At 38.7% G+C, this 25746-nt stretch overlaps 1 protein-coding gene across 1 annotated transcript in view; it reads right to left on the bottom strand.

The window, feature by feature from the left end:
* Positions 1-250: 250 nt before the first annotated feature.
* The window catches only part of LOC111653133 (uncharacterized), a 56635-nt gene continuing 31139 nt past the window's right edge, over positions 251-25746 (bottom strand). Inside the window, exons 21-31 of the mRNA XM_023403600.2 lie at positions 23724-23777; positions 20744-20797; positions 18299-18370; positions 17747-17782; positions 15359-15403; positions 10619-10651; positions 9498-9644; positions 9160-9214; positions 8460-8654; positions 6585-6662; positions 251-6116 (exon numbers count right to left, since the gene is read on the bottom strand). Coding sequence (XP_023259368.1) covers positions 5929-6116; positions 6585-6662; positions 8460-8654; positions 9160-9214; positions 9498-9644; positions 10619-10651; positions 15359-15403; positions 17747-17782; positions 18299-18370; positions 20744-20797; positions 23724-23777 — 957 coding nt within the window. The 3' untranslated portion in view covers positions 251-5928. The remainder of the gene's footprint in view (positions 6117-6584; positions 6663-8459; positions 8655-9159; positions 9215-9497; positions 9645-10618; positions 10652-15358; positions 15404-17746; positions 17783-18298; positions 18371-20743; positions 20798-23723; positions 23778-25746) is intronic.

Raw genomic sequence — 25746 nt, 5'->3', positions numbered from 1 at the left:
TAGTCATAGTACCTTGAGAAAATACACATCCTACAGAGAGAAAGTCATACGTGTAACATCATGGTTCACAGTAAATGCTTAAAGCTGCACTTGCTACTAAAATATGTTTGAATCCTGAAAGGCTGCGGTCTTCAGAACTGGTTACTCTACTGAGGAATTATTTTTTGTTTCTTGACTACTGAATTAGTGTTTGGACGTATGGGGCAGATGTTTTTAAATGTGTGAAATAAATGAAATGAAAAAGTCACTATAACATAATTAGAGTTTATTTTCCATATAAAATATTTTTACAATAAACATAATAATGCCATGTGTTTTCAAAAGTAACCATATGTACAAAAATGTTGTAAATTGTCCAGCACTTATGGACAATTTTAACTTTGAGAATGATACAAATGGATGCTTCTTGGAAATATTTCAGTTACAGGAAATAAAAATGCAGAAGAACCTAGTTACAGTTTGTTTCCTGTACCCTGAAGTAAGAACAATTATTACACAGAAAAACTCAACCCAAAAAGGCAAATGCAACATATCATGTCACCAATGGCACTGGAAAATTAACTTCCACACTGCATGGACTGTTTTTGCTGTGGAGATTGTTACTGATAGTTTGACACCAGTACTCAGTACTCAGGAATGAGAGATCATACAGAGACTTGTACATTGAATATCTAATTTTAAAAAAAAAAGAAAAAAAAGCTTTTCATGATTCAGATGGTACTGTGTTAAAACCAACTACAGCTGCACCTTTCAAAGCTTAAATGTGAGACTGCTCAGCAGAAAAACAGGAGCTTAGTCAGTAGCAAAAGTGGAAGTAGCGTGACATTGATGTACTGCTGCAAAAAGCTTTAGGTGGGAAGCTGGAGTGGGTGGTTGGGTGCACAAAACATGTGACAGTGACGCTTAACCTTAGTATTGTAGAGCGTCTTCGTCCTCACAATATAATCACCCTATACAGTCTCAGTTTGCTTTGCCAAATGTGTTTTGGAGGTTACGTTTTGCCAAGATTGTGTATTTTTCTATCTGCTATGCCACAGTGAAATCGAAAAGCACATACGTAAATGCAGGTGGATCATTTGGTGTACAAAGCACTCTGAACCCCTGGGACCATGGTTCACATCCGTGTGTCCCATAATGTTAGGTTTGGACTACTAAAACACTTGGTTAAAGGGACACTCCAACAATTAAGTATTCCAGTTTCATAAAGTATGGGAGCTCACAAGAGGTTGATTAGAAAACAGAATGATTAAAATTGAAGCATAGGTCAGGATGCCCCAACTTTTAGGCTCCAAGATGGGTTAAGCTGTAAAAACATAGAATCCTACATTTCCCACAATGCAACAAATAGCATCTTTAATTAGACCTGCAGTACATGGTAAGTCTATCACACCTCAGCCCCAGTATGTAAGACAGGTGTTCTGTCATAAATTTGCAGTCTCCTACCCTAAGTCAAGATATGGTACTCAAAAAATTCTGGATCTACATTTCCCATAATGCAACTGATCATAGCATCTATTAAGAGCACTCATTAGACCACTCACTTCTTTCCATACCTCTAAAGCCTAAAGCTCAGAAACTTTCGAAAGCATCTTCCAGAGCAACAAACAGCATTATACAGCTGTTTCACTGACTGAATTGTACCTGTAGTGATGCGTAAACTGAAGTGCATGTTTTAAAATCACTGACATGTGTATTTAAGATAATTATAATATATATTAAAATAAAAAGAATAAAAACTTTTTCAGTGTCACTTATTAACCAATGCCATCTCCCTTTCCTTAACCAAATGATTTAAGTTTGCCAGGACAAAACCGTAAAAACTTGAACCATGCTTTAGCTATTGTAGGGAAAACAAATGAATTGCATAGACAGATATGTTCAATATAAACCTTTCACCAAAAAGTTGATACAAAAAAATCCCAAGGCCAATGAAAATGAGTTGCATATGAATATTATATATTAGGGGGCAGGGTCTCTTCACATTTCCATCAGGCCAATATTTCCATTCGTGCATTAAAAAAACAGGCAGATTGTCATTAAATCTATTGAGCACATTCACGCTCCTCAGAGGATGAACCCATTACATGTCAAATTTCCTCTAGCACCAGCCTCAAGGCAAAATATCAACCTTGTACACAAGATAAGCTACAATTTAATATATGCACTGCAATTTATTTAATTTCTTAAACACATTCATGGTCCCCAGAGGACAAGCCCTTATGATTTCAATGACCCCATACATTCACACTAATATGTAGGGAATATTAGGGCACTACTGGAAAGACTCTGAAAATAATAAAAGCTATTTAGTGCTGTGCGATCTCGCCTCTTTGAGGGCTGCAGGCCTGGCTATAGAATTTTATTTGTGTTGATAAAACACTTAAAATTTAAATAACATAATGGCTGCAAAATGAAAAACTGAAAGGTTAGAGGTTTAAAACATAATTTGCCAACATTCAGCAAAGTAGTCTGATATCTTCACACAGTAAAATCATATTTTCATTAATAATTAGAAAGAAAACGCACTGTAAAAATAATAATAGCAATAAATAGTTGGAGAGTCAATCTAAAAATCGCTACTCCTCCTGTTGCCCTAATGCGAACATGTACATTCTTACCAAATTTTAAGACTTGAATGACTCGGTACACCACAGCTTGCTTCTCTTACAGCTGAGATAAAAAAAAATTCACTTTGAGAGCAACAAAACAACAGTTTGGAAACCGGCATGGTGAAAGTTTGCTGCAAGGCATCTGGAACGGCTCCAAATGTCTTTCACAGAGTTTGGTGATGAAATATTTTTCTAGTCAGTCTTAACCATACATGGAATTTTAATTCTCTCTTCTCAGGAATCTGTAACAACATCCATTTCATAAAAAACAACCAATTTCTGTAAAAGGCAAGAGCATAAATTTGTCTGTGTGTGTGTGTGTGTGTGTGTGTGTGTGTGGGGGGGGGTGCTCCAAGAAACACAGTTTCCCTGCTTATTCCTCTAGTGAATGCTTATTGCTTTTTGTTGATCTGATATTTCCCCTCTTTGACTCTCTCTTTAACAACACAGGAAAGCAGCTGCTAAACTCAATGAGGGGGTCAACAAATATATTTTAACACATTAATGTCCGCAGTGGAAATTTGTCATTTACTTTACAGCTCTTAAAGTACTACCTGATCTAAGCACAAATCCAATGAAATATTTCAAATCAACAGGTTTTCAAGTTTTGCATGGTATTCTTAACATCCTTTTTTTAGTTGTTAGCCCAAGGGGTTACTCATTTTACAGGTTTTCACAAAAACACTAAAATGTTTCTATAATCATGTTCAACATGTTCAAAAAATATGCACCTAATGACCAGATAGTCTCTGGAAGTTAGAAATAATTATGAAAAAAGATTTTCTGAGGCACTTCTAGGGAGAAATGATGAGAAATGCATTTCTATGAGGTTTATGGGTATGGCTGTATTCTCAGGAATTCTACATAACTTCATTCAATAAAATCAAAGAAGGAAAGCACTGTCCTACAGAAAGTTAACCAGCTAGCCGTTGGGAAAAAAAGTTAAGTAAGACAGTTTATTAAAGAAATGCTCTTGGGGCGTCGAGTAGCTCAGTTGGTTGAGCATCCGCCCCGTGTGTGGAGGCCACAGTCCTCGCTGCAGTCGGCCCCGGTTCAAGTCCTGCATCGGACGGCCCTTTGCTGCATGTCATTCCCCCTCTCTGCCTCCCCATTTCCTGTCTCTGTACTGTACTATAAATAAAAGGCCCCAAAAAAGTAATTAAAAAAAAAAAAAGCATGTCCCTCTGTTATGTGGGAGTTGATATCCCATCAGAGCAGGTTAAATAAGGCAATTGTGCGACAGACCAGACGAATAAGTCAACACAGTTTCTCCATTTCTGGACTCTCAAACCTTTTTTTCCAAAGGTCAGCTCTGTCAAATAATTTAACTATTGTAAATGCCACAGAGTGTATGAAACAGCCTTTCTTGGCATTGTCATTAGGGATGTTACACCATAAAATCTCAAATAAAAGCTCAAATAAAAGCCAGTATTTCAATAATGGAAGAGTCACAAATAACAACCAACATCATAGTCACCACTGTACTACTCTGAGTTTCTCTTTATAAAAGAACTACTGTTTTAATTAATTATTTATAAATTACATCACTTATTCATTTAATTATTTCCAATCATTTTACTTAATGTTTTTCAGAGCATGGTTAAGTTACTCTCAGTAAAACTCTGTACTTCCTGTTTCAAATCAAAAGCCTACCAGGACTATGATGAGCCAATGGGAGGCTTTTATTGTGGTGCAGGAAGTACTATTTTTCATTGATGGTAACTTAATCTAGCACAACAAATGTAAAATGAAAGCAACTGGAGATTATCAATATTTCAGTTTTCTTAAACTCAGAGGTGAGTAGAACAAAACCTTGTCATGGAACTGATCGAATTAGTGCTGTGGAAATGCATAATATTCAAAATTTAATTAAAGTAAGTATTTAAATAAACATGGAGGAAGTTTTGAGTTGACAGCAAACTGTATCGAGAGCAAATTAGATTGGGAGCAAATCAAGAAACAAGAAGGCGTCATTCTAAAATAGGATGAGATATACTTAAAGAAAAAACGGGGAATAGAAATAAAGGCCTGTCAGTAATATAAACTTGTATACATCTGCAGCTGAGGTAAATAAAGGCCACTTTTTGAGACTTTATGGTAATCCACGGGCAGAGAAGAACAATGCAAGATAAGTCTATATAATATTAATAAACAAGAAAAAAAGATGATGGGTAAAGAAAGACAGTGAATGGATTCTTACAACCCTTTCCGTCACAGTGATGGATTAGCACAGTAGAAATATGTTTTTTCACCAGAAGGGCTTACTACATGTAGAAGAAGCTGAGCGGGAAATGATGCACTGCTAACTAAGAATGTTGTAGTTGGAGTGATTTCATCATGAACTTTAAGCTTCTTATCTTTGACCAACCTAAACATTTGTTAACCTTTCACAAAATTATTGTCACGTATCTCAGTTTACCATGAAAGCATGTTCTGTACTTTCCCATAATTCGAAGATACAATCAATTTCTCTGACGCACGGCTGCACTGAAGGTAGACCTAATCTCACTGGTTGATGTAAATCTCAACTGGTGAAGCCAAACAGCTTTCAAGCACAGTGAGTGAGCTAATTCCCACTTATGCAGTTAAAGATGTATGGACTCATACTTTGGAATAAATGAGAAATTAGAAGTTAATTAAGGAAGACTTGCTCTACTTGGTTTTGCCTTATAAGTCTTATTTGATTTTATTTTAATGCATAACAACCTTTTACTAATTGTATTTATATTTTCCACATAATGTTGAATAGATTTATCTGTTTTTTTGTGCATGCATGTAATGTTGAAGCTAACGGTAATGCTAGCCTGTTAGCATCTTGTCTTGTTAGAGAAACCTCCTGTATCCTTAACTTAAAGAGTAACTCAGGTAAAAGAGGAGGTAGCCATTTTGTTATGTGAATCCAAATCCTAATTCTCCTGCTGGTTACACACACAAAAAAAAAAACAACACGTCTCAGTTACAACCATTTTGCTGCTCATCAAACTAGAAACCACCATTTAAATCTGCTGTCAAACTTTGCAGGTTTAAAGTATGAAGTAGCCATTTTAGCCAGGTATCACAGTAAAGCTACTGCTAACCTGCTGACCGTCTTTGATCATGAATTCCATAATCATGACTCAATACCCTGCCCATTTCAGTTTAACTCAAATAATGAGGTTATATCTGCCTCCAGTGCAGCTGTTTCCCCACATACCCTGCCACAAATGAGTCACACACATCTCTGTAAATCAGTAATACAGTAAATCTCCTCCTCAAAACTCCCCTCGAAACACCTTGAGTGTTTGAATCAAAAGCAGCCTCTGCCCACGCTGCTGTGTCATCAAACGTTAGGTCCTTTGCTGTAATGTTCCCTGAGGTTGTAGGTCTGATAGCACATCGAAACATCACACACCCCTGGAAGTCCTGGGTTCCCCCGTTTACCAGGATCTCCCGGTGGTCCTGGTTTTCCAGGAATTCCCTGGTTGCCCGGGTGGCCGATTCCATCAAAGCCACGAGGACCCTGCATTCCTGCAGTGATAAGGAAAAACAAAACCGGAAGGAATTATATTTAGCTGTTGCATTTATGTAAATAAAGTCAAAGTTTCTATTACATTTGATTCATAGTTGTCATTCTGCTGGGTCATAAATGACATCTACTCAATCTATATGTGATGAGTTTATAGGCTACTATGGCTTCTACAGTGAAACACTGCACTAACTCTCTGTAACCCAACTGTCTCCCTCACCCCACCGACCAAGCTGTAACTAAAAGTACTCACTGAAAATTAAGTACAAACAGGATCCACACACACACGTATTAAAAATTTAAGATTACAAACAGCCCAGATGCCTGTTTGTTAAAAGTGTACTCATGCACAGATCTGAAAGCTCAGATGTCAGAATGCCAAGGTTTCTAAAATAGCTGCAACTCCACAAAGTGGCATAATGGATGGAGACATTTCAGAAAACATGCTGATAGGAGAGCTTTTTACATACCTGGCTGTCCAGGTGGTCCCGGAGGTCCAAGGTACCCTTCTCCTTTGCTGCCTTTCAGACCTCGTGGTCCCATGTCACCTGGGGACATAATATGTCTGCTTTTAAAAAAACTGCAATTAGAGTGTCTATAAATGAGCTGTCAGGTTCAGAGCTGCAGGAACGTTCCCTCTGAACCAACTGTGTCCAGACCCGTCTGAAGGCTTTCACTAAAAACTAACACAACAGCGATTATTTAACTAATTTTGAACTTTTCTTTTTTACGATCTTATATAACCAAATTATCTAAAGAACATTCAGACAGGGTTTTAAAAAAGTTTAGATCAACATTATTATCTAAACAATTTATGTGGAAGTTTAATTTTGGGCGTCTTGATTTAAGTACGAAACAACAAACACAATTCTCTGCAGGTCAAATAATAATAATAATGACTCAGGCAGGCTGCACTCAAACACAACAGTGCTCTGAGCTAAATGCTAATGCCAACATGCTCACAGCAACAATGCTAATATGGTGATGTTTAGCAGATATAGTCACCATCTTAGTTCAGTGTATAAAAGTGTAAAAGTGAGGCTTAAAAGCCTTTGGTGGATTCTCTCAGGTAAAATCTGTACGTGCAGGTAGCCGAGCTGAAGTAATATACAGGAAGATGTCTTTGCATGAAATTAGATATAGTTTGGTGGTATAAGATGCTAAACACATAGCCTAGCAAGCTGTAGGCAACAAGCCAGATGGATGATGGACGCAGTGCTTATCGCAACCTATTTCAGAAAGACAAGGACGCCAAATCTAATCGTTTGGAAATGTGAATCCTCACATTAACTCCATATTCTTGCTGCATGACAGTTAAAAAAATATGCAATAATATTTTTCATAGATGGTTTTTGAATCTAAAGTGTTGGAAAACTTTAAGCCATCAATACAGCAGAAAAGGACTAACGCCACACAGTTCTCATCAATTACAGAATGGATGGAATCAGTGGAGGAGAGAAGTAGATGTCCTGGCTTGTAGTAACCCTTCCTGCCTGGTAAATATTCACTGGTTTCAAACTCCATGCCACCCATTGGAACTGCAGACTTACTGATAGAAGAGCTGTCTCCAAGTCTCGATGTCCTGATGACATCATAGTAATATAGAACACATTATACTACTGTTTTTGATATGTAAAACCTGCAGACTGGCCCTTTAATTGTGCATCACTGAACAATAGAGAAAATATCATCCAACTAGGCAACTATAGATGAATACAATTACCTTTACATGAATTCCAGGATGGTGTGTGAACAAAACATGTCATCAAGGACACACACAAAGCATCCAACATAATTCTTTTTCTCCCTGCAGTCAGCTCTCGGTTTCTTCCCTCAGTGCTTCTAAACGGCTTGACACCTCTAAAGTTGCTGTTCTCCTGACCAAACAAGTTGAGATAGTACACAGGAGTGGAGTGGTACAGTTTGGCATCTTTCACAGCTGATTAGCCATTCCTTGTCTTGAAGTGGTGATAAATCAAAGACAGCTCATTGAGATGCATTCAGTATTTGTTGTCTTTTGCTCTGCTGATTTTCACTGATGTTCACTTGTTTAATGATCTTGTTTTATGGGGTACAGTGAACATCAACACATCCAATTTGTTAGTCGTTGACACTGTTTTGATTTTAATCGCTGATGAAAGCAACAGTAAATTTTGTCCTCGCTCTTGTTCATGACGTCGTCTTGTTATTTATTGTCTTGTTTTCATCAGGGTAAAGAGACCGATTTTTGTCACAGTTTCAGGCAGCAGATCAGACGCCATCTTAAAAGGGAGCGTTGCCAACAGATGATATAAATCTATCCTAAGGTATTGCTGAACAAATTCATACATTTTTGGTCATATCACCTTTGAGGCCTGCAGAACCCTGCATTCCAGGAGGTCCTGGATAACCTGGAGCACCACTCCTGCCAGGGTAACCTGGAGTTCCCATGGAGCCTTTGGGTCCCGGTGCTCCTGGCTCGCCCGGGGGTCCCTTCACGCTCTGGCAGGGTTCACACCTAGCTGGGGGGGCCAGAGTCTGGAGCAGCGCTGGGAGTTGGTCTGCAGGTCATAGCCACAATGTGCTGAGTAATATATTCCACAAGTGGAATTACTTATCCTCACAACACCTCTTTATTAACAGTTTGACCACATGATCCTCAGTCCTAGTCTTTATTCATACTTAGGTTGGAAAAAAAAGATGTTGTGCACCATGAGTAAATGCTGTTACTTCAAAAAAAGAGCTGAAGTGAGCAAGAATTACAAATTTGGTTGATGTGATTTCTCCATTCTTGCATCTCTTCCAACTTTGTTTGGGAGGAGCTTTATTATATTTTGGGTTATTTAATGCTGTGTCACTCTTTTACAAAAAGGAGTAATGATTTAAATTGTCGAGCAGATTAAGCTTTTTAATCCCAGTTTGTTATAATCAATGTGAATCGATCAAAGGAATTATGTGAAATGTGCGACTCTACATCTTAGACAACTGTTTCAGACTGAATTTAAAGACCCTGGCTTTCCCTCTCTGGCTCTGAGCAAAGTGACATAAAAACAAACAGATACTTACTACGCAGAACATCAGTGCAGAGCTTTAGAAGATGTTCGTCTGAGGGAGGCTTGCCCTGCAACACACAATTACCCTTTTTATTTAGTTGAATCCTCGGAGGGACTCAAAAAACAGGCTCCAACTGTGATTGAGTATGCCTGCAGATTTATAGGATCTCAATGCTGCACTCTTTGTCTTCACATAGCCCACACACACTGACAGTAGCACCCCCATTACTCCCAAACATCACTCCCCCAGTCCAGACAGGAAATCACTGGCTATATCTTCCAGCCCATTTATTTCTTTTTTTTTTTTTCTTGTTAATCTGTGAGGACATGGTCAGGAGGAGGTTCACTCACCGGTTTCCCTGGATATCCTGGCTGGCCTGGTTGGCCTGGCAACCCATCCTGGCCAGGAAATCCCCTAGGACCAACAGCACCCATGTGACCCATATCACCTTTCTTTCCTTCAGGTCCCCTGAGGCCCTCGTCACCTGTCACACCTTTCTGAAAAAGCAGGAGGAAGGGCAGAAAATCTCACATTACAGGAGAAAAAACTGGTGAAACTGGCTACTGTTCTGCAGTAACTGACCAAATGATGTTGTCTCATACATAAACATCAATTGATTGTTTGCTAAGGGCTGTCCCACAGCTGTCCTGTCAAGGTTTTCTTTATTGTTGTCTTTTTTTTTTTATCCTTTTCCAAAGCCAAAAATACAAGAGCAGAAGTATGGGAAGTAAGAAGAAGTAAGGACTGGATTAAACAGCGTTTGTCTGCTCTAACATAAGCTGCAATCATTAGCATATCTGGTTAACTAGCTTACTACCTAAAGTAGTTAACTATTTCTGTGTTACTACCAACGCTAAGGAGCATCTCATTAACTGGAAGCCGGTCCTGGACGCTCACCGAGTTTAAGCCTCACCTATAGTAGATCTGTCCTGCTCTTTATGGGTTTGGGGAAATTTACACCCCAACGACCGCAGCCAAGATCAGATCAAACACATGAGTTAGCCCTAATCCTAAAACCCTTTCCTCTTGTAATGTTAAAAGTGAAAATAAACTGGATGAAAATATGAGCAACAATACAAGATACCACAAGCAGCCAAACAGGGTAATGTCACAACAAAATACATGGCTCAGCTGGTGAGGATGCTAACCATTAGCTAGAGTGTAGACTTGTGTTAAATGCTATCCTTCAAATGGTACAGCACTAGCACAACTGAGGGGGGATACATCTCTATAAATTGTGATTCTGCAGACAGTACAGTAAGTGTTTGATATTTAAGACGTGTGCGCCTTTAGAATGGAGTGCTTTTGTGATGTATATTTTTGCCCAGGGGGGCAGATTTCCCCAAGCCTGGAGGTATTGGCTCTGTAAGTCTTCTATAGCAGCCACGCAGGCTTGACAGGGCTTCTCACTGCGGTGCAGAATAAGACAGAATGGATTATATCTAATACCGCAAAGTCTAATTCGACAAACCTCTCCTTTCCTTCCCCTGGGTCCCACTTCGCCCTGATGGAAGAAAGAAAAGAGAGCAAGAAGGGTGGGGTGGAAAGAGAAGAGGGAGAAATAGAGAGAGACAGTTAGAAACTTCTGCTTACATATCAAAGGCTGAGACAGTATGTCAGAGGAGCTGTGCTCGCTGCTCTGCATTGCTGATGCAGAACTGCTCTCTTTTCTGTCTGAACCGGTGGCTTACAAAACATTTTAGATTGGTTATTGTAATGCATTCTCTAAGGCTTTTTTTTCCTTTTGGCTAGTTGTTATAATGGGATGAAAAATGCATCTGCAGATCGCTTACTCCTTAAAAAACACCATCCAGTGGTAACACCAATTCTGTGAGGCTTTTAATGTAGAATTAAGTCCTAGGACATACAGTATATCTGAGGCTCTTGGTGTGTTCTGTTTCCCTTAAAATCCTTCCTCTTTTCTCTACATATGTCTCTCTTCCCTCCATGAGCGGGTGACTGGTTTATGTGCTTTAAGAAACAAGTAACTTGATCTGCTTTATCAGAGGAAGCACCAGAATATCATATCAGACCACATAAACACTGCTCTCCTCCAAGCTAGCATTCACGCATACGTACTCCAACACTGGATATGTGCGACAGGTTGCTATTCATTGTGAATTGAACTTCAGAAAACATGCAGGCAACACCTACCACTACTCAGAAACTTAAAGGGCATCCAGTAGAGCAATTTGGGAAAGTCCAACTTTGTGCAGATGGCATGCTGGAGACCAAATTCTCCACAATAGAACTTTATAGAGCTATAGAGTGCTGCAGAAAAGAGTCCTATAACCCAAATAACCCAGAACCAATTAGTTAGCATTTTAGCACATCCAGTTCCCTTGTGCCAAAGTTTAAGGGATTTTTGGTTAGATGCCTAAAAGGTCTGTGATTAACACAAGCTTAAAGGGATAGTTCTGAAAAATGTGATGCACGAAAGGAAAGTGCTGTTTTCACCGGAAGATAAACCGCTGAAAATATTCTACATGAAGTGTACATTTAAACGGATATTGGATCGTTTCGGTGGGTGTTTTCAAAAATGTCTAAAACACTTTTTCTGGTTGCCCCGTGCACAGCAACACGTAGCTCTGCTAGTCTGCCTGGTGCTCCTGGTTGGCTTTCCTAACTGGGAGCGCGCTGCTCAGGATCTAATGCAGGTAATGTACAGACTATGCATGGATACCTCACACAACCCCATGTCAAAGAACCTGAACTATCCTTTTACATTTTCATATTTTATTCTACCACATAAAATATGTCAGTATATACCCAGTCGTGATTTCTTTAAGCTTTTACATCTTTAAACGTTTGCTAAACCTTTACAGCCTTGTTGTGTTTATAATCACGCTCTTAAAAACTATCACTAACTTTGCAAGGGGAAATTAACCTGTTACCTCTGGTGATTGTATTTTGGCTTCAAAAATCATAAAAGCTGAACAACATGTAATTATTGTAAAATGTTGTTTGTCAGAGTTTATTTTCTGCAATAATCCAAAAGCCAATGTAAAAGTCTCATCAGCTTTTTTCCAAGGGAACCAGGGTGATGCTAACCTCAACTTGGCGTACAAAAACACAATCATCCCTGCAGCACTGTATTAGGACTTGAATAAGAGAATCAAAGCATGAAACAATCTCACACCAGAAATAAATGTAACTGTCATGCATTAGTTGTGGCAACATAACAAAATAATGTCCAAAGCTGAATGTCCAAATTGATTAATTACAGCACCAAAGGTTTGTTTTTGTTAGCCATGTTCTCACAGATGTTTTGCCTGTTAATGATCTTTCATACTACATTATATCTAAACATAGATACAGAAGCACTTGTTATTCTCAAGAAGCACTTGAGGAAAGCGGAAAGACAGGAAATGCCTGTTTATTTCCCCTTTGACAGCCTGTTCTTTTTAAAACATGACCACAACCGTTTCTATGCATCATGCATCGAGATCCCGACTAAAACTAACCACACCTTTACCACATCACTGTCATGTCATCAAGAAGATTTATTTCTCAACGGTTATTTGTAACTGAACTGTTTCTGAAACACACTAGGACCTACATCCGTTGTTGTTTGATTTGGAGGATTTGTTGGACAGAACATGCGCACATTGATTTTAATCTGTACATCTACACTGACCACGCAACAGCCTGCACACCACTGTATTTATTTCCTCCCTTTCTTTCCTTGCTTCCTCCACATTATCACAAGAAAACAGCTGTTGTACCTCCCTTATTACTGTGTATTTGGCATTGTATTATTTCTGGCTAATCTGTACCAATGCATCAAATTTGTGCAACCTGAGATTTGCCAATCATTTCATCCTTTTTGCTCTCCATCTCACATTAGTAAGATGACAAGTGGTGCTGAGGAAGGAAATAGTTTAAACAGAACCCACCCCTCTCTCCCACTGAACTGCAGCGCAGAGTCCTATTTATTTTACACAGTGGGAATTAGGAAGTCTGTCTGAAGACAAGAATATGTCATATTCATTTCAGCGGTGACACATTTGTGATTCACTGCTGATGCTTTTAGCCTTGAGGGTGTGTCACATGGAAGTTGGGCCACTCTCAATGCAGTAGAATTACAGCATGTGAACATTAAACTGCATACTGAGAAATACAATCACTTTATCTGTCTCAAGTGTCAACAGACAAGACTACACAATTCCGTTTTCACATGATGCAATATAGATCTTACACACACACACACACTCTCTCTCACACACACCACACACACCACACACACACACACACACACACACACACACCTCTGACTGGATTTATTGTAAGATCCATGTCTAGGGATGTGACGATCGATGCCTCAGTAACTGACACTTACTGATTGATTCTTAAACGCTCATTTGCTATTGTTCCTATTAAAAAGTGTCAATGAAAAAGCTTGCAAGCTTGAAAGCTGCAAATTGTGGATCAATTAGCAATTCAAGATTATTCTTTACCAATTTTTGATGATGATGATGATGATGATAATCCCAGTATGGATAAACGTGTTAAATCACTTATGCTGTTCTGCTTCTTTCACCTTGTGAAATCTTATTTCATCTTGTTGCCAAGATCAAATCATTCCTCACTGCCAAGAATTTTGGAAAAAAAAAAAAAAATCCTTTTATTGTAATTGATATAGTATTGACCGTAGTGTTGACCTCCTTTATCTGGTGAGCTAATAGCTAACATGTTAGCCAGCCCTAGTCTTTTTCACAGCACACCTTTTGACACTTTCAGGGTTCTGGTATTGCTCATGCTGGTTTAGCCATCGTTAATGTGATTAGAAACAGCTGCTACGATGACCAGCCAAAATGTGATCTGTGAAAAAGGTCTATCGTAGTCACAAGAGCTCTCTGAGCTAGCTAGCTTGCTAACTATCAGTTAAATTCAGCCATCATTAACTGTCAGCTAGCAAGCTTGTTAGCTCAGATGCCAATGGGAAAATGAGAGGAAGGACATACATTTCTACATGTCTATAAAATAACTGTCTAGCAACCATGCCTCTTTTGTGGAGCAGTTTACACTCTGTCAAACACTGGTGAAAAATGATTAAAGATCAGCTTTGTAATGATAGTTTGCATACTTTGCCTCTGTGAGAAAATCCACTGATCATGGTGATTCCACTGAAATTAATCAATTTTACTGTGAAATGATGCCGTTTTATTTGGTGTTGTGACTCCACTGTTAGACCTGCTGCCTGTCTCTTCACCGTATCAGATTTGTGTTCCTGCTCAGACTGCCTTGAAGTTGCCAATCCGTGAGCCTGTAAAGTGACCATTGATTTTTAGTTAAATGTCTGTAATTCAGGCTGAGTGTCTTCATTGTGTCCTCTTTGCTGTTGCCAAGAATCTAAACCATGACATTACGATCCTCATATGGTTCTGAGGTTGAGCCTGAACGCCAGAGCGGGTGGTGGTTTCACCATGAGGGGGCCTGAGCCTCTGGAACAACTCCCCTAAACAGATTAGCTCAGCTAAGTCACTTACCTCGTTCTGAATCCCTGCTGAAAGTTGACTTTTTCAGATGACATTTTATTTGATTTTATGATTTTATATTACTGTCTGAAGCTTCCATGTGATTTATTCTCTCATTTTTATTTTGTCTCTTCTCATTTAATCCGTTTCCTCTTTTATTTTATCCTGCGCTGCACTGCTGTTCGCTTGCGCTGCTTTCTATTTAGTCTTTTATTGCACTTTTATGTGTTTTTATATGCTGCCTGAATTTAATCTTGTAAAGCACCTTGTAAAGTCACTTTCAGAGTGGTGTTATATTAGTAGAGTTAATTATTATATTTATTTTGCGATAAAGTTTTTATGGTGACTTGCATTAGGGGATTTATTTGATTAACTACAAACAGACAAAAATTATAAATCATTTCACATGAGTTATAACAATTATACGTATGCATAAAGTCTGCCTTGATACTAGTTTTTAATTTAATTCAAAACCTGTAGCCTCGCCTATATCCTATTTATAATCCCAACCCTGTCCCTGTCACAGCTAACCTAACTAAGGAGTTCCAATCCCAAATTAGCTCCTCATAAATGAGAACTGGCCAAGACACAGTTCCTCATTTTCATGCCCTTCTAGGGACATTTGTTCCTTGTAACACCACACAGACACATAAACACACATTTTGTCTCTGCTGTACATTTGGAAACGTAAGCTTTGCTGCCATCCAATGGAAACAGAATGACTCTGCACTCACAGATATACCGGGCGTCCCAGGGTCTCCATCTCTACCCATTTCCCCCTGCAAAGACCAAAGACATAATACATCATGATTAACTGAAGGTTTGTGTGAGTTTACATATGTGCTGGTGTGGCATCATGTGTTGTGTGTGGACCTTTTTTTTTTGTTTTACTATATTTGTGGGGTCTGAAAACCAGGAGCCCACGATTCTTGTGGGGTACAGCTTTGTTTGGGCCCCACAAATTTAAATGGCTGTTAAGGGTCAAGACTTGGTTTTAGGGTCAGGGTTAGGCATGAGTTGTGAGGGTTAAGTTTATGGTTAGGAGCAGAGCAATGCATTATGTTTGTTGTGGGTCCCCACAAATATAGTAAGAAAAGGATGAGAGTGTGTGTGTGTGTGTGTGTGTGTGTGTGTGTGTGTGTGTGTGTGTGCGCGCGTGTGCAAGTGTGGATAAGTGAAACTGAATATGTGCAACATCACTGTGTCAATGTGGTTATGTGTGTGTGCTAGTGTGTGCTGATCCATGGCTTCATTCAGTGTGTGTGTGAGCCGAGAAAAGGTCATGATTACCACTAGCAGCCAATAAGAGAAACCCAGGGAGAGAGGGAATAGGAATTGGCTAACAGTGACCTTTAACAAACCTGACGTTTTATCTTGTGTGTGGCTTTCCAACTACATCCTGCAGCACTGTGAGACACTGCTCTTCTTTCTCTGCCTCCTCTGGGCCTTCACACTGTTTTCCATTAGTGCATGTACCAGGGAGCGACTGATTCAGAGCATTCATCACATGCTTTGATTGTTCACTTTGTTACTGATGCTGTGTTCACATTGGTAGAAGTAGAGCGGCTGATGTAAATCAGTGTAACATAACAAATTTAAATTTGCCAGTCAAGGAACACACAATATTACTAAATCAATTGAATAGTTGCTGAATAGATCTTTAGTTGACATAAGTTTAGATAAAAGACGTTCCTGACTCTGGTCAGTGGTCAAGAAAGTGTACAATCCTATAGCAGATTTTTGTTGCTCCAGCTATTCATAAATCCATGAGGGAGTCCCTACTGAGATCTGTAGAAGTAAAATCCCATAATTGATTTAATGAAATCAACTCATCCTTTTAAAGTTATATTTTTAAGGCATTTTTGCCTTTATTTTTGACAGTACAGTTGGAGACAGACAGGAAAGTCAGGGAGAGATAGAGGGGAGGACATGCAGCAAATAGTAACTGCAGTTAGTAAGTCCATGTGGTATGCACTCTACCAGGTGATTTACCGAGGCACCCCGAATCAACTGAACCTTAACTCTGTGTGTTTGTCAGTTTCAAATCCAGTCAACTGTTCCTGATTTAAGGACAGTGTCATGATGGACAGTTATTGTGTGTTCTCACACATGTGACTCATTCTATTTTTATCTTTATCTTAACTTCCACGACACAACGGATGCAACGGATCATCATTGAGCCTGGTGTGAATGCAGCAACTAGACATATAGTACAGCAATAACTGTAATGTCCTGGCTTACATGCATGACGGATCACACTTGAGACTTTATTACAAGTGAAATGATAGAGGATATCAAGCATATAGCTCTTGTCAGTGTAACTGAACAGTTCTTGACTGTATTAGACATCTTTGAATTAATCACCTACTCAGCTCACAATGTTTTTTGCAGTGGTAGTTATTTGTCAGACTGGTTTGCGCCACTCAGCCAAGTAATGTTTTAGCTTATTGTCATTTGTAGCTCTGTCCAATCAGAGAGTAAATTAAGGCAAACACAAATTAGCTATTCTTAATTTACAACCTAATATTTCACCATTTCTGGCTTAAGCTATAATTTTCTGGCAGCATCAAATAAGAGTGGGTCTGACAGCAATGCATGCTGGTAATTATCATATAGCACTAGATGAAAAGGAAACTGTAAACAGTATAACAGAGGAAACAAATGAATGAGGGGATTCATTGAATTAATCACATACTAGTTCTTTGGGTAATTAGTTTTTTAATTAATAATTAATAATTAATCCTTTATTTCTAGTGGGACACAGAATCCACCTGTGGACTGTTCTCCGGGATCAACTGCTCGCTGCTCGTTACCATCAAAATAAGTCAGGTTTATTAATACCCAATAAAGTTGTGACTCAAATACAGATTGTCATTGGGCTGGGTATCGAACTTTGATACTTTTATGGACTGACCGAATTGGTTTGATACAATCGAGGATCAAAAAATGCCATTCGATTCCAAATTTCAATACTTCAGGAGTAAAACTCATCAAATTAATTTGATGAAATTGGTATCTAAAAAAGTATCACTGAGAACCGGTATCGAAGTCAAGGCATCAGATTCTCATGAGCAAGTGCACGTGACCTTTCCCAGTAGAAATGTGAAGAAAAAGTAGAATACCTGGTTTCCTTTAGAGCCAGCCTCTCCTCGCTCCCCCTAAAAATACAACACTGAACATTAAAACTTGTCCATCTTACAACTTGTTTTCATGCTGACAGTGAGACATCTAAATAAAATAACGCTGTTTGAGGAATTAATACAAGAAAAAATAGCATCAATGTCCTGTTGACAATATACTGTATGGAAAACAAAACACAGCGTGTTAAACAGACTGATCCGGATTAGGATTGTTTGTACTGTATTTGTGTGCCTGGGCGTGCTGCTTTTGAAGTGTGAAGGACAACCTTCAGCGTCATTAAAATTAATCATGTCATCTAAGCTAAAAATGAATAATGCATTAACAAGTATGTATAAAGTTAAGCTGTCAACATTTCCACAGTACAACATGTAAATCATGTAAGCTCCTGACAAGTGAGGCTATAAATCATTCATAAAGTGGCGCCTTTGCAGCCAAATATAGACTTCATTTAGTGAAAACAAAATGATGCAAGTCATTTATTTAACTTTTCTTGTACACTGTTATCAGCATTTATTCCTTATAGGCTTCCTCACCTTATGACCCTTGAACCCCGGCAATCCCATGCCGCCTGGCAGCCCTGGAAAACCTGGCTCCCCTGTTGAGCCCTGGAAAGGTAAAAGGTTATTGATCTTTGGGAATCGATGGATAGAAAGAAAAGGGTTTAAAGAAAAGCTTAGTAGGATTAGTAGTATCCCCCAATTATTTTACACTGGATTTAAAAAAGGTGGTATCCATCATGTCTTTGTCTGGAATCCAACAGGGGAGGCATCTTCATCTAGCAGATAAAACAGAGAACTGAGATGAAATATTTAAAAAGTGGTCAAAAATATGAACTTGAGCAGTTTCAGGTGTGTATGTGTGTGACCAGCACTGCAATCCCCTGCAATAATTTCCCTGCTGCCGCAGTGAAAAAGAAAATGTTCTTAGCCAGTAATCAAGGCTGAATAAATATGGATTATAAAGATGCTTGAGTGAAAAACTTTTCAAGCACTCCACCAAACCATCACTTCCAAAAAATCTGCTTTGAAGGATGGCACATGCAAATAACCAAGGTTACCTGTAATTAAGTAGCACGACAGAGATAACTCTGAGTCGTTTTTAACATCTCAATGGTTGACATTTATGGGTGTAACTGCTCAAAAAAAAATTTCGCTAAACAATCAAGTGGCATTAAAAGTGTAGCTGTCACTCATCAGGAGGATTCAAACTGCACGATGGTGAAAAAAAGAAGAAGCTGGCTGTGAAAAGAAACAGAGAACGAGGTTGGTTTAGAAAAGAGAAAAGGCAAAAGCTGTCACCCTGATCTCACCCTGATCCCTCGGGGGGAATTAGCAGTGCCCCTACTAATCCCACCACCATGTTGAATTCTCTCAAACTCACACTTTCATGTGGGCGGCAGTGCAGACTTGCTAGGACTGGGGAATAGTGCTAATAGCTTACATGCTATTGACAAGACAATGCTGGGGGAGACACTCAATCATGGCAGAGTCACATGACCACACAAACCGTTAACCCTCCTCTTGGACTTGATTTTGAGACTAAGTGAGACACAAGGGGGACTAAATGTCAAATACAGGAGACAATACTAATTCCACCAGCTTTCTCACATTGCAGTATTTGCTCTGCTGGAGTTTGGCTTTATGTAAAATGCTCCATCCTTTGGTGCAACTCAGACTCATTTCACCAGATTGAAGTTTATTCCAGCATCTCAGAATCAACTCTGGGACAAGTGTCTCTGATTTCAAAGACCTCCATTGGGGTTTTTTTTTATTTATTTTTTTTTTATAATTGTATTGAATTACATTCAGTTGTGTTTAGTTGGTGGTTTGAAGGAGATATTTGTAAGTTTTGCTATTGCTACATAGCCAATGTTAGCATTAACAGCTGTTTACTGAACAGTGTTGCCAAGAGCTTCAACTATTGTTGCATTTACAATGCAAGAGGTAATAATGTTATCTGAGCAGTGCTATTTCTTCAGAGCAGGCTGGATGTTACAGTGACTCGGTATCAGAGAGTGCCAAGACAAGTAAACAGAATTGTTGCTTTGTTACTTCAGTAAAGGAATAAAGTTTAATGCTGAACTAGACTGAAAATTAAACAGCTGTTAGTGCTAATGTTGGCTATGTAGCTATATAGCAAAACTTATATCTCATATATATCTAATCTGCCCCTGAAACAGTGTTTGTGAAACACATTAAAAGAAAGAATCATAGAACTACATTAAAAATAAGTTATAAATGAATTTTTAAGCATTGAAGGGCACTTGTTTGTGTGATACATTAGCAGTTCTTAAATATTAATTTGTCTTAAATTGTGTTCTTTTTTGTAGTGGTGGAGTATTTTGTATAACGATTTTAACGGTTCATGTCACATTTAGTTGTGTACTTAAAGTGTCTGTGTCGGGTGGTGCAGCCTCCATTAAAAGGCCCTTTTTTTGTCTTGTTCCCACTGGATAACTGACATGAAGCCATACATGGGCTGTTCTCTTACCCGTTCTGTAACACACCATGAAGACGCCCTGTGGCGAAACATAGTGGTTAAATAAATAGCAGATGAATGTTAAATGGGATCACATCCTCTGGCTTAAACTGAGCAACAACTGATTCATTGTAATCTGTATATGAATAAATACTAGGCTCTGCCAGTGTTGGCAACTTGTTTTTTTTTTCTCTGATCATAATTTTTACTTCTTAATTATTACACACGTGTTACTATTTTCATTAGCTGCCTTTCCCTCAGTTAGTTTTGATTAATTTTATTTTATTGTTGTCTTACTTTGACATTACATAGGGTGTCTGCCAGATCAACACACCGGAAAATCAGACACTAACTTCACTAGGTGTGATGTAAATCTCTGTAAATATGTCTGAATAAATAAAAGACAAGGCAGAAAGAATAGACAGAGGCGAAGCAGAAAACACAGACAAAAGAAAGGAAGCCGAAGTGTAATCTGCTCGATCATCGCCTGCTCCACTCACCTTCTGACCTGGTGGACCAAGAGAACCAGAAACCCCAGGATCTCCACACTTTCCCTAAATAAAACACACACACCATATTAGTCTTTATTTAGTATATTAGTACTTGTGAAGGTCTTCTGTTGACACCATGCATTCCTGAATCTAGTCTCTAAGTCTCAGGGTTATATTTAACAATCACAGAGACGAGCACATCGGTCATTGAGGCCATATCAGAGTACAGCTTCTATTTGCATTCATGTAGTTGCAGCACACAATGCACAGTGGAGTGAAGAGGAATATAAATCACAGTATGTAATGATTAATCATTATCCTCTCAGCCAGTCACATTATTGGCCCCCCCCCCTATATTAAACAGCCATGCTAATCACAGTAGCACATCACACAAATGGCCAGTTGTGCCATATTTTCAGAGCCTGATCCTCATTTTTATTTTCTAAGTTGATAAAACACACTAAGTACTAAGATCTACTACTAAGTACTACTAAGATCTTAACCTACTAAAATCTTTAACTTAAAATAATAAAATAAATGTAGCATATGTCACTAAGTATCAGCAAGATATACTTAAAATCAAAAGTAAATGCTCTAGTTAAGCAGAGCTTTTCTAAATCACATAATAGTATAATTTGGATTTTTGGATTATCATTGCTGATACATCAACATGTAAGCAGTATTTCAATATTGTGGTGGAAAAAGGATGTGATTATATCTATTTATATACTGTTGGGTAGTTGTACATATAATAAGGTGTCATGTTTATAATATTGTATAATATTTCCCACTGAACTGGATAAAATGGCATAAATAGAAATTAAAGGTCCCATAATTGACACTTTTCCTGTGTTTTATTTGAAGTTCTGATATCCATAACAAGATATATTTGTGGTTTCTGGAGCTTTAGTAACAACAGGCCAGTGAGCCAATCAGAGCAGAGGGTACTCTCTGACTGACTGTATTATAATTGATATGATGAAAAATACAACAGATTTCGGGTAAAACACTCAGAGAAACCAAATCCTGCAAGGTGTGGATGTTGGGTCCAGGTGGGTGGAGCTTGGTGACTGCTTTGTTGTGACATCATAAAGTTCCAGAAGTTGTTTTAAGGCTCAGTTTCTGAATACAGGCTGTGTGCATTTCTCTGTGGACTGAGGCTTTGTTACTTTCACAGTATTAATATAGAAGCTAGAGCTGATCTATAATCACACTACACATGGACATCTACCTATATACCATATGGGACCTACAATGGGAAGCACAGTATTTGAGTAATTAACTTAGTTACCAGTAGCGTATGGTGGTTAATGTTACAACAAATATAAGCTAACATTAGATAACGATGTGTTTATCACTGAGGTAAAGGAGTACACACATAGTGCCATTCTATGTAACTGCTACTTGTGGCCACAGTGGCTGCTTTTCAACAGAGGTTACATCGTTTTAAGCTGATTATATCAACAATTACAACCTCAAGGCCAGATAAATGGGAGGTTTGTGCCAGGAAGGGCATCCAGGGTAAAAACTATGCCAAATCAAATATGCAGATCACACAGCAGCATGACCCGCTGCAACCCCTGATGGGGAACAGCTGAAAGAGAAAAATAACTATCAACAACTATTGTTGACATAACTGTAATTACTATTACAATCGTGCCTTCTGAATTTGAAGTATTGATTGAACTGAAAATTAAAAAAAGGGATGATGGATGTTGATGTTATCCCCTTTACTCCAGTGTTTGTGGATGAATAAAGAGATTGAATGAAAACTGTGTGACTTGTGTCCTAAATGTTTAAGGATGTCTTGTGTAAACAGGGATCCAAGTTTTCACTGGTCTTATGTACACAAAGGCACAGAGGTGTGTGTGGTTATTTTGCAGCAGATATTTGTTGATAATTGCAGAATGTAATCAAGGAAACACCGGTCGACCATAGTGTGTAACAGTGTTGTGTTTGTTGTGTGTTCCATGTGCAGTTAGATACAGATGGAACACACAGACTTCAGACTTCGGTGGGGAATTTATCAGCCAACAGGGAAGTTTCCCTGCAGGTTTAAAAGCAGGTGTGGATACAACAGATTGGTGAAAATCGGCCAAGAGTCCTTAGCTCAGTACAAAATGCTTCACTGGCATTTAAGTCACATTTAAAGTGAGCAATTTTACATTAAAAATTCAATTAAATTAATTCTAAATTCAATAAATTAATTGACTAACATGCACTAACCATACTGCTGAAAAACAGGCCTGGTCCTCATTCTAAGCACAACATCAGAGAGCCCATTTTCACCTTCATAAGCATGAAACTCTCATCTTCCACTCCTGCCTCTCCTTCCATCTTTGTGCAGTGCATGCTGCTCTGAGTATACAAATTCCAAAGGGACAGGAAATGTGCATTTCAAGGTCAGGGTAATATGAATCTGTCCTGGTGCCCCGTTGTGCTAGTCTTTGGGAAGAGAAAAGCAGAACTCTTTAAGGGGCACTCCACTGATTTTTCACATAAAGGTCATTTTCATTTCTAATTTCTGCAGCTTTTTGGGGTTAAAGTCAGAATATCACAGTCTCTGGTGCTTTGATTATCACCAGTGTTGCTTTAAAGTGTCTCTTTACAAAACAAATCAGTGCAGCGCACCTTCAATCTTTAACAAGTCCCCTAATTTGTAAATACTGTAAAACATCAGTTTCAATAAATGTCTAAAAAGAGTGAAACCTAAACTAAATCTTTGAAGGAGAGAAATACATGCACACACACACACCAACAGTCCAAATGTGAGCCATCCTTGGCAGGATGGCATTTATCGCATATTCAGAAACACCTATAATTTGACTCCAAACATGTTGACTCCCTCCCAGAATGCAGTTTTCTCCATGGGAACATCAAGAGAACAGGGAGGGAGGGTACAACATTATAACAGGCTGAAAATAGCCGAGTGGTTGGGGAGAAGCAGGCCATTAGCATAATAACTAATTATAACGTTCAACGCACAGACCTTGGGACCATCTTGGCCGATCTCTCCGGGCGGCCCCCGGGGTCCCTGGATTCCCTGGACAGAGAGAGATATTGGAGGGGAGAGAAGGAAAAGGAGAGAGGGCGGAGAGGGAAGTGGATGAGAGAAGAAGGGAAAGAGAAGGAGAGAGAGAATGAGATGAAAGAGACAGACACAGTGCTTTGGGCTGAATGTGACAGAGTGCATGACGGCTTGGTCAGGAGGCACTGAGGGAGAAATGAGATGGCTCAGGTCCACACACGCACACATATACACACACACGCACACACGCACACACACACACACAATCTCATGCATGTCCACATTTGCACACTTGCAAACACACAGTGCGTTTGCATATTCAACAAAGCATTCTGCTATATCAAGAGCCCAGCTTGAAGCTGTGTGTGGGCCACTCTATCTTCCCACATGCTTTCACCACAGAAAGAAAACACACAAATAAATCTACCATCAAGTAATCTGACTGACTGTACGGGAGAAACAGCTAAAATGAGCCCTTTATCAATAAAAAGCCAAAAGCATAAAAGCTAAATTGGATATTATTCTTCAAATAGGTGTCTTTGTTGGCTCAGATTCCTTGAAGGCTCCTAATAAGAATACCAATAAATCTCAATTTTAAATATCTAATATTGTAAATATTTGTTACTATAATGCCATGGAGTACATTATACACATCCCAATATTTTATTCTGCAAAAAAGCAAAAAACAATATCAGGAAAAAAGGCGCCCAGACACTGAATAGATAAAAAAAGATTTAGATAGCTCAGCTACAATGTTTTGACATTATGTCTTCATCACATAACAGCATGTGACGAGGGAGGTACTTATATAGACTTCACCTGATTCAACCTCGGTGAAGCCCTACCTTCAGTTGACTGTTAGCTGAGCCAGTCAGGCTTGTCAACAGTGGAAAATCCCTTTAAATTCATACTAATTTCCTTGGTTTTCTGACAGAGGTGCAGAAAAAGCAGGCTTCTCATTTTTTTTTTTTTTTCAAACATAGACCTCAAAAACATATGTAGTTAGTTCTGCTCCTTGGCCTTGGAAGTAACTCATAACTGCATTCAAGCAGATAAACACATTCCTTACACTCTTGTTGCTTTATTTTTGGTTTTCTAAGGGTAAAAAGGGCATTACCCTCTACACTTTTTGTGTATTCTGAGTATCTCTCTTTCAACAGACCTAGGTAACTTATTTCAACATGTGGAGAAATCCAAAGCTTGGCAAACCAGCTGTGCCTCATTACAGCTGCTAAGCTAGGATGGGACAATCACTGTTTGGGGGAGCAGTTTTTGACAATGAATTATATTTGTATTATACATGTTTCCAAATTGTCTTAGTAAGGTGGATTTATTATATTTATTTTGTTCAGAATCTTGCTTTTTGAGGCATTTGATTGCAGCCTATTGACTGACGGACAAGTAATATCTAGTTTTATGTTGTAAACAGTTTGATGTGTACATGTTGACATACAGTAAATGATGGCGAATCTCCTGACAATCATATCTGGGTTGAATCAAGCAAAAACTACTGATGAACCTTCTTGGTCACATGTTGTGTGTTATATGTTGAAGACACTAATGTCAAATGCTGTAGCTGTTTAAAAAAAAAAAGAACCCATGACACCAGCTATGACAGTTTCACAATTCAGAAGTTAAAGTTGATCAAATCTTGAGGTTTTCATAATTCAAATCGACATTTGTGACATTTGAAAATTTCATTTCATTCATTCAAGTATCTAATGTTAACAGAATCCAAGGATTAACAAGGAGCCAAACCAGGAGAAGGATAAAATGCCACATGTGATTGGTGTTGGTTGGGTCAAGTGACAGTTTTACTGCTATCTATATTTATTATCACACGATTGTATGTGGTTGCCTAGATACAAAGGGTGGCTCATACCATCTCCTCCTCCTCCTGAGTGTGTGTGTGTGTGTGTGTGTGTGTGTGTGTGTGTGTGTGTCACATAAGTCAGAGGCCCACTGCAGGCATAACGTCATAGCA

Source organism: Seriola lalandi, unplaced genomic scaffold (genome assembly GCF_002814215.2).
Source record: "Seriola lalandi dorsalis isolate HSWRI2012SDOR001 ecotype SW California unplaced genomic scaffold, Sedor1 jcf7180002054162, whole genome shotgun sequence".
NCBI lineage: Eukaryota > Metazoa > Chordata > Actinopteri > Carangiformes > Carangidae > Seriola > Seriola lalandi.
This window is presented reverse-complemented; position numbering and strand designations above follow the sequence as displayed.